Genomic DNA, 10263 nt, shown 5'->3' on the forward strand with positions numbered 1-10263 from the left:
CATACACAAACAATGTACGTATTTAACGTGTCACATCGTTTGAAGACAGACTGGTCCCTTTTTCAAGCTATGAAATAGACATATGTTTGTCATAGCTTGACAAAGAGACCAGAAGGTCTTGAAATGTTGCGACACATTTTAATATGTACAATTGTTTGTGTATAAAGTAGAACTTTGATATTGCATATTTTCAAACAGCTGAATCTTATTGAAGAAAGACAGTTCTTTGTTTGTGAAAAATAAAAGTCTGAATTCTTTCAAATATAAAATGTTGCTGTATGTCGATGTTCGTCTTATGTAAAGTAGTACCACTTATCTTTTCAGCCTTCAAAAACTGGGTGTTTTTTTTAAAAGTTATATCTAGACAGTATTTCAAATTCTAAGTGGTTATTTGAAATTACTAAAAAAAATCATTAGGAAACAATACTTAGGATAGGTAGGTAGAGAAACATATATTATTTTATTTGGCCTTATCAAGATTTGTACTCACGTATTCCTCCCTGAGAATGTTATCACGTCAGCACAAACAGCACTGAAAGAAAATTTTAAAAAGTCAAATATAAGGTACACGCTGAGTGAGCTTGTATAAATGTTCTAAAAAGTCAGATATAAGGTACACAGCTTGTATACATGTTCTAAAAAGTCAGATATAAGGTACACAGCTTGTATAAATGTTCTAAAAAGTCAAATATAAGGTACACAGCTTGTATAAATGTTCTAAAAACACAACTCACAGGAGAACCTTTTTTTACTCATACCCCATCCTGGCTTCAGCGCAATGGAAACTCAAATATTACACATACAAACACAAGTCTTTCTCTCACTCTCACATCCACACATTCAATCAACACTTCGACATCAACCTCGAGCTCATCCATCACCCCCAATCATCATCATGATCATATCATCATCATCATCATCATATCATCATCATCATATCATCATGATCATATCATCATCATATCATCATATCATCATGATCATCATGATCATCATCATGATCATATCATCATCATCATCATATCATCATGATCATCATGATCATCATCATGATCATATCATCATCATCATCATCATCATCATCATCATCGTATGTCTCTGTTTTACCTTATATTAGTTTTCTATTATACTGTGACATGAGTACATGTACATATTATCCCATATATATTGAACAAGTCACAGATTGAATGTAATCATGATAAGTGTGTGCCATCTCTGTCTAAGTGTCGATGATACACTCACTTTCATTGGCTCATTGGTTTCTAGATCTGCAGCCAATCAGCAATAAGGATACTATTTTCACAAAATTTAAATATGGCAAATGGTCTTTTACTGATGACCTGAAAAACTTTCTTGATCATTCTTTTGATTCAAACTTGCTCAAAATAAAACACCTTGAACTATGAGTTAATTTACTTTCAAGTGAAAGTGTTGGATGGTTACATTTATAGCGTATCATTCAAAATGTTTTTTTTTTAAACTGAGTTTGAAATGTTCCGTAACAGCTGCAAAATATATCATGTGACCCCCCTAGTTACTTACTTTATCATGTCAGCGATAGGATCATGGGTCGTGTCCAGCTGTCCAAATGAAACAATGTTCACATCAAATAAACATTTAAAAAACAAAAGCATTCTCTATTACTCTACACTGAATAACTTGCTCTACTCATTCACCCGTACATATTCATACTGGACTTGCCCATTCTTTGATTTGGTAAGGTTCAAACAGGACTGTATGGGTGATATGGTTAAATAACATAAATCAAAAGAAAACAATTCAAAATAAAAAGTTGTCATACACATGAATGTATACTGAACTGACCAATAATAGTGATGAGAAATCTTTCCTGTTTAAATTGTTCTCATAGTACACACAAAGTTTAACACACAAGTCAAATTGCCAAGATGTAATTTCACAAAACTTAACCAAACCAGGAACTTAGAACTAGCACATTGTAATTTATGTGTGATTGACACACAGTTTTCGGTATGTCCCCAAAACTGATCATGGTATAATTTAATTTCAGAAGACAGACATTACGTTTTAGTTCATAGTCAATAATTATCAAATTCTGACAAAAATAAATAATTTTAAACAAAACCCAACATTGTGTGGTAATTTCAACTCCAGGCAACCAATCAGAAGATTGAATGACATATACCACGTGCACGCCGAACATTGCGATATATGACGTCATCACTTTTTGCATTGCCTGATTTTTAAGCTTAATGAAATTGCCTGAAAAGTCTAACTTTGGGGAAATAGGCAACATAAAAATGATAGGTTATGTATATCATACTCACCATTTTGAGTATCTCCTTGAGGTCGTAAAAAAGCATGAGCTTTACAGTAATCATCGTGTCATCAACAGTCCTGACATCCCGCACCTTCAAAATTAATCAAAATGAACAATTGTGTGTGACAATTTCTACCAAAGCTAAATCTAACTTGTTGATTCATGTCACATGACAGAACATGCAGTCTAGAAGGCACACAGAAATGGATTCATGAGGTGAGTTCTATAAATGCTGAGCTGAATTAAGGAAGAGAATCACAGTTCTCTTTTTGCATCTCCAATGCAGAAGAGTTCTAATATGTTCAGCATTTCTCTAACTGGAATTGCTTGCAATGTACTTTAGCAAAGATCAATATATGGAAGAAATATATTTCTTAACAAATAATCATTTCCTTTTTCACAATAGCTTCCATTCCCAGAGTAAATGATTTGAGGGTGCTCTGATTATATAGAGAGGATAAAAAACAAACTGTCATACTGATAAATTATACAAAGTTTTATATCCCAGCATACCCCAACATATATAATTATAGGGGTGGGTGGAGAGATGGAGGGTTATAAGAAGAAGGAATTAACATCATAAATAATTTTTCATGAAAATCATGGCAAAAACACAAGTTCTTCAAACTGGGTAGCAAAGAATATTTTCAAAATTTGTGTTAGAAATAAATAAAGGTATTGGTGTACCAATACGATAATTGGGCGAGGAGATTCAACGTCCGGTGGGTAGTGGTCGGCCGATGTACCGGTGCAGGAATCCGAGGTGGAGACCGAAGTTTTCTACTACAGCTCTGCCAAAGGGAGGTAAATACAAGTTGGTAAGTTATAGAGCGTCGACACCAAGGGTTCCATAATTGTAAGTCTTATTAACTTACATCCTAAACACATTTACTAATAAAACTTCCATTTACCAAATCATTAGTGTTAATTGATGCTCTATCACTTACATACTTAAATTTGTGCAAGTGGGTTGTTAATAAGCTTATCATCCTTTCAACAACATGGCGCCAGATGTAGGCAACATTTGTATGGCAAATTACATTTATATATACTTACATTGTAGTAAAACTGTTCTGGAATTACTGCCAGCTGTGTAAACTTATTGTGTCCTGGGATCATTCTGGTCTTGTCTGAGGCGTCACAACCATGCCAGGAAAACTGGTGGAGCCTAAAACAAGCAGTAAAACAATTCAGTTAAAGACAATTCAAAATATATAGAATGTACAAACTAGATATCTGTGTCTGTAAACAAATACATCTGTATCCCCTTAGCCATTGTTCTTTCTCTTTCTCTTGCAAAATAATACCATTACAAAAACTACATATGAGGAAGCTGACAGAATCTACGGGAACACGTGAAACACGTCCTTTAAGCAGCTTCACTGCCCTCCTATGAAGCTGACAGAATCTATGGGATGTCTTTATATGGCAATTCCAAACATTACCACGCACAAATTGAATTCGACAGAACTTTACATCATTACAGGTGTTCTCACTATATTATGATATACAAAACATCTAGACTACAGTCGATTCCACTTGTACCAGACAGAAATGACCACTATGTACACACCGACTGAGAACACGCAACTTAAACAAACTAGAACGGCACTACCAAACATTCCTGTCCAAGTATATATATTTTACCATCCCAAGTCTACCGACCTGCGGCACTACCAAACATTCCTGTCCAAGGATATATATTTTACCATCCCAAGTCTACCGGCCTGCGCCATACTGTATGGCCATCCCGACATGGACCTTTAATTGGCCACTTACATTTAGCATGTGGTTGTCATTTATGTAAAATAAATCTATGTATTAAGGTAAATGAATACAAATATTCCTAGAATTTTATACTGATATGTCCACATTTGTTCAATGCCAACACAATTACACTAACTTATATATGGGAGTATAGTGTTCATAGAGTAGAAATTAATCTTATCATGTCTCTCCTATATTTTAGTATTGTTCTTTTTGTTGTTGCTCTTTTAAACTTCTACTTCCAATAATTTTGTGTGCTGGTCTGAAACTTTTAAACCATTGAAGATATCGCAATGAAACCTGCATTATTCACAGACAATATGCAATGCACTGTCCATAGGTCACTGTGACCTTGTCCTTTAGTTCAAAGGTCAAATCAGTGCATACTTTTCAATAACGTCTACATTGGACTATAACTTTTAAACTCTTAAAAGATTTATGGATGGATCACCCACAGACAATGTGTATTGTCAATAGGTCACAGTGCAGTGACCCCAAGGTCAAATCCTTTTCAGTTTTACATTTGTAACGGTTAGGGTACTCTGCATCATGACTTTTTAATTGCATTAATTTATATATATTTAATAATTTAGTAGCAGGCAGTTCCTGTAATAAACCAACGGCATTGAAGAAATTATAGATACATGGATATTTGACATTATTGTTGTCATTTTATTTTGCAAATTAAACAAAGTAAACGAAGGAGCATCAACACCAATGATTCTGTTACAGTAGACGGTTTATTGTTGACATGTTTCTGTAGGCTAGGCGTACCGTCATCAGAACTATTCCGTAGGCTAGGCCTAGCGTCATCAGAACAATTCTGTAGGCTAGGCCTAGCGTCATCAGAACAATTCTGTAGGCTAGGCGTACCGTCATCAGAACTATTCCGTAGGCTAGGCCTAGCGTCATCAGAACAATTCTGTAGGCTAGGCCTACCGTCATCAGAACTATTCCGTAGGCTAGGCCTACTGTCATCAGAACTATTCCGTAGGCTAGGCCTACCGTCATCAGAACTATTCTGTAGGCTAGGCCTACCGTCATCAGAACAATTCTGTAGGCTATGCCTACCATCATCAGAACTATTCTGTAGGCTAGGCCTACCTTCATCAGAACTATTCTGTAGGCTATGCCTACCGTCATCAGAACTATCCCGTACGGGCTAGGCCTACCGTCATCAGAACTGTTTTACAGTGGCGTTGTAGAGCTTAGGTGCAAATTACGGATCAAATTATAATGACATCATGATATTGTTATTTAGATCACGTGATATAATCAAGTTTTGGAGGCATATTGGCGACATTGTTATCGGCTACAATAAAAACAATCATGGTAAAAAGCAGGACTGGCTTCGTTTGTTCTTCAATGTCAATGAAATACATTGCATACCTAAAGGACAATAGATATTTCTAACAAAATCACAAATGAACGATGTATCAATAAAGTCAATTAAAGTGTTCTCATACTTTTACTTCCTCGTAGGCATGTTCAGCCAGTGCTCTTAACTCATTCACCCCTGAAGACACATTTGAACTCTTCCAATTCAAAGGTTGGAATAATTAATTGTAAAATTTAAGGGGTGAATGATTTAAAAGCTATTTTTGACCTTCAGATTTGGACAGAAAGTGGACTTACTTAATAGGCATAACTGAAAATGTACAAAATGTACAAGATCAAGAATTTAATGTGCTTCTTTCATACAAAATTCTAAAAAATACCCTACTGCACAAATGTATGCACAGTGAGAATTGACCTTGTTGAAGTAGAAGGACTGCACATTAGTTGTCACTAGACGTTAAGTTTCGGCCAGGCTGGTCTGGACTCTTTAATATATACACATACTGAATTATCTCAGACCTGATTTGCGTCAGGCAATGATTTTTAAGGATAAAAAAAGTTAAAATAGTTGAATCAGATAATTATGCAATTAAGCAACCCTATTGATAATGGAAATCTAAATTATTCTAAACCAAACAGCCTAAAATTCTTACCATTCCTCTGCTTCTGGCACAAACACTGTGGGGCCTTGGATGATTCTGCGCTGTACATCATTGTCCTTCAGACGCTTGTAAACAACAATAAGGTGATTGGCATCTATTTTGGTAGCATCTTTGGTAACAATACTGTCATACATCATGGGGTTGTGGAAAATCTCACATGGCCTGAAAATATTTGGAAGCAAATAGCATCAATTTATGCCAAATTATCATCAAATTCCTCATATTGAAAACACTACAGGAAAAAACAAGCTGTTCGGATTGATATGTCCCGCCTGTACGCGTTTTGACCATTAATGCACATGTTATGTTTAAATTTGGTTGGTCTTGCACTTCAAGGTTCAGAGAAATTAACTTAAAACACAAAAACTTGATGCTGATGGAGATGCTAACAATGTCAATGGACCATGAAAGGTTGGCCTCATCCAGCATTTGATGCATGGGTTGAGATGTACTAACTAAGATGGATATAATTGGTCAAAGTTTGGTTGGTCTAGCACTTATAGTACTCTCAGTGAAACTAATTTAAACACAAAAACTTAATACTGACACTGCTGTCGCCAGAAAGCAACACATTAGTCTCGCTTTCGCTACTTTGTGCGGGGAGACAAAAACTAGGTATATCACAAAATACATAGAATTCCCAGAAAATAACCTGTTATCCACAGTTGATGTTCATTTTAAATCTGGTTAATGATACTTGCACCAGTATTTAAGATTAAGTCCTATCAATCACAAAAAAAAATCAAAAAGAAATCTTGACTTTACCACTAATGTCATATTTGCAAGGATTTGAATTTATGCAAAATATTTCTCAGATTGTTTGTGACTGAATCAATATATGATGCTATCAGTTCTGATCCCCATGCCAATTAATGTGGAAATAAACATCCCATGAACCATTTACAGTCAGGCAGAATGCATATATGTCTATACCTTTGGCTTTGTTGTTTAAAGTCTAACGGTGTACTGTCCTACAGCAAAATATCTGGATTTTTCCCAAAAAAATGAAGTTAAAGCAAATACTGTCTTACATCAGTAATCTGCACTGTTTGCTTGACGAAGAAAACATTCGTTTTTAAGAAGCATGCAAAGTTCGTTTTTATTTACTGTTGGTGTTCAAAACAAACTTAGCATTTATGGTTTATACTGAACTGATATTTTAACCTCATTCGGAAAAAACTGTGTTAGTTTACACGTTCTAACCTCATTCGGAAAAACTGTGTTAGCTTACACATTCTAAGTATTACTGATAATGATAAGACAAACAAAACCATCAACACCTTTAAATTATACATATATAGCTCCATCNAAAACTGTGTTAGTTTACACGTTCTAACCTCATTCGGAAAAACTGTTAGTTTACACGTTCTAACCTCATTCCGAAAAACTGTGTTAGTTTACACGTTCTAAGTATTACTGATAATGATAAGACAAACAAAACCATCAACACCTTTAAATTATACATATATAGCTCCATGNTGTAGTACCTAACCCCATTTTTGCGTCAAATTCCATCTTTATCCTTGAGAGCTTTCCTCTGTCTGTGCATCCATTTTTGTGCTGTGTCAATGTGTGTCAAATTATTTTCATCCTTCAGTACCTACCCCTGTTTAAAACTCCTCCTTTGTCCTTCAGATATTAAATAATTATGCTTTTGTGTATAACAACTCTGTCTTTGTCCTTCAGAGCCACTTTTTTGCTTCTGTTCCTACGCTCGTTTGTGTTGGATAACCCAGTCTTCAATTTGCCCTTACAACCTTTGTCCATTTGTGTATAACAACTCTGTCTTTGTCCTTAATTATGTACTGTTTGTGTGTCAAAACTTATCTTTGTCCTTCAGGACCTACCTTTTGGTTTGATTTATTTGTGTTTTACATCCTATTAACAGCTAAGGTTATTTAATGATGTGTCAGGTTTTGGTGGTGGAGGAATGCTGGAGTTCCTGGAGAAAAACCACCGACCTACAGCCAGTACCTGGCAACTGCCTCTAGTAGGCCTTGAACCCGCGACTCAGAGGGCTAGTGTTAGCAGAATGACAGAAGCCTGAACCACTTGGCCACCGCGGCCCCTTCAGTGAACTATCTCTGTTTAAAACTCATCCTTTGTCCTTCAGACAATATATACAATGTATATGCTGTTGTGTATTACAAATTCTTAAGTACTTATCCCTTTTTGTGTATCACAACTCCGTCTTTGTCCTTCAGAACCTTAACCTGTGTTTCCGTATTACAACTTTGTTATCATTAAATACTCACCCCCTTTTGTGTATCATTAAATACTCACCCCTTTTTGTGTATGACAACACCGTCTTTGTCCTAATTCAGAACCTTAACCTGTGTTTCCGTATTACAACTTTGTTATCATTTAATACTCACCCCTTTTGTGTATCACAACTCCGTCTTTGTCTTTCAGAACCTTAACCTGTGTTTCCATATTACAACTTTGTTATCATTAAATACTCACCCCCTTTTGTGTATGACAACTCCGTCTTTGTCCTTCAGCACTAAGAACTCGTACTGATTAGCGGTGTACGACTTCAAATACTGGAGTCTTTCCCGGTACAGAAACACCTGTCAACAGTTACAACGTGAAACCAGCTACACACATGATACCAAAGTTTTCTTTCTACACGAACAATGTACGTTTTATGTCATAGCTTGACAAAAGGACCAGTTGGTCACACGTTCGATACGTACTGTACAGTGTTTGTGTAGAAACTAAAACTTTGATATCACATATTTCCAAACCGAAGAATCTTACTGAAGACAACTACGGTACACACATGCTTCATTTTTGTAAAAAGAGATTCTTACTCTAATGCTGTTTTCAGTCGTTTTGCACCTGCAGGTCAATTAAGGCAAAATATCTATTTTGCATATAATAAACAGAACCAGTAAGATTATATTGGCAAATTCAGCACAGAACAGATTTGTTTTAAAAATAAAATGGTAAAAGTTTCCTTGGACAGATAACTTACAATTTAAAGTAATCAAGTCGTGTTAATCAAAATGACAAAACAATCTGATTTATCTAGTAAACTTTTGGAAAAATTGAAAAAAAATGCCATTCCATTTTTACATACATGTACATTTAAAGTTTGTACTTATTATTGACCTAAATACAGTTCTTCCCTTATTTTCTGATATTGAAGTGTTTATGTAGTGAGTGCAAACGAGATTCCTGGAACAGTATGATGTCAGCAAAATGTTTACTTCTAGCGGTTCTCTCATGTTATTCGAGGCGGTAGGAAAAGCTTCCAAATGATACTGATCCAATTGCGTTCATAGCCCTATGAACATAATTTCTTATGGTTAAATGTCAATGATGAACTTAAGTGGAAATGTAAATATTATTCAATGAGTTTCAGATGTAATTAATACTAGACAGAAACAAATAATTTTTGTACTCTTAATGTGCATTCATGCAGATTGAATTATAAAGCATTTGTGCAATACAAATGTAGGTTCAAGAAGACAAGAGGCCCAGGGGCCTTGATAGCTCACCTGGTATTGGTATTTTTTTTCCAGTTTAAAACCTGCTTAGTACCATACATGTTTCTCAAAGGAGTACAAGAAACAAAGTTGCAAGAAGAACTACATGTTAATAAGTTTTAGTGGGTAGGACACCAAGAAAATGAGTTTCCATGTAATGTCCAAAGGAGGTAGCCTCCAGGGATTGGTCTGGACCTGCGAGGGGGGAGGGGGAATCTTTTCAGATATACAGATATTCCCTTATTCCCTTAATTCTGATATTGAAAAAAATTATATGACTTTTAGATTTAGTATGAAACCTTTGTTAAAATAAAAACAATTCTTCTCCCTACATAACCAGATGACTTGTTTTCAAGACAGAAATCTATCACACATAAATGTTGTTTAAAGTTAAAATAAAAACAATTCTTCTCCCTACATAACCAGATGACTTGTTTTCAAGACAATTGAACCTTGACACAGACATTGGCTATAAACTTACTCTTTCTGGTCCAATAATCAAACGACCTTCACCAAAGTGATTGAACACCACAGCCTGTTGACCTTCTCTTACTGTCTTGAACTTCATGTTTCTGTAACAGAGAAGAAGAGTTGGGTCATAATTAGTTCTGTTTAATGGGGTTCCCTTGATTATTGCCTTCATATACAGGCTTTTTTTATGGCCTAATATAAATCAATTTTCCTCTCTAATTTTGCATACCCCCCC

At 35.4% G+C, this 10263-nt stretch overlaps 1 protein-coding gene across 1 annotated transcript in view; it reads right to left on the reverse strand.

Annotated features, from left to right (window-relative positions):
* LOC110460686 overlaps nucleotides 1-10263 on the reverse strand; it is an 18155-nt gene that overhangs the window by 4130 nt on the left and 3762 nt on the right. Inside the window, exons 2-8 of the mRNA XM_021513737.1 lie at nucleotides 10039-10129; nucleotides 8530-8636; nucleotides 6058-6228; nucleotides 3356-3467; nucleotides 2307-2390; nucleotides 1543-1580; nucleotides 491-532 (exon numbers count right to left, since the gene is read on the reverse strand). Coding sequence (XP_021369412.1) covers nucleotides 491-532; nucleotides 1543-1580; nucleotides 2307-2390; nucleotides 3356-3467; nucleotides 6058-6228; nucleotides 8530-8636; nucleotides 10039-10125 — 641 coding nt within the window. The 5' untranslated portion in view covers nucleotides 10126-10129. The remainder of the gene's footprint in view (nucleotides 1-490; nucleotides 533-1542; nucleotides 1581-2306; nucleotides 2391-3355; nucleotides 3468-6057; nucleotides 6229-8529; nucleotides 8637-10038; nucleotides 10130-10263) is intronic.

The sequence above is a fragment of the Mizuhopecten yessoensis genome, unplaced genomic scaffold (assembly GCF_002113885.1).
Source record: "Mizuhopecten yessoensis strain PY_sf001 unplaced genomic scaffold, ASM211388v2 scaffold10449, whole genome shotgun sequence".
NCBI classification, from domain to species: domain Eukaryota; kingdom Metazoa; phylum Mollusca; class Bivalvia; order Pectinida; family Pectinidae; genus Mizuhopecten; species Mizuhopecten yessoensis.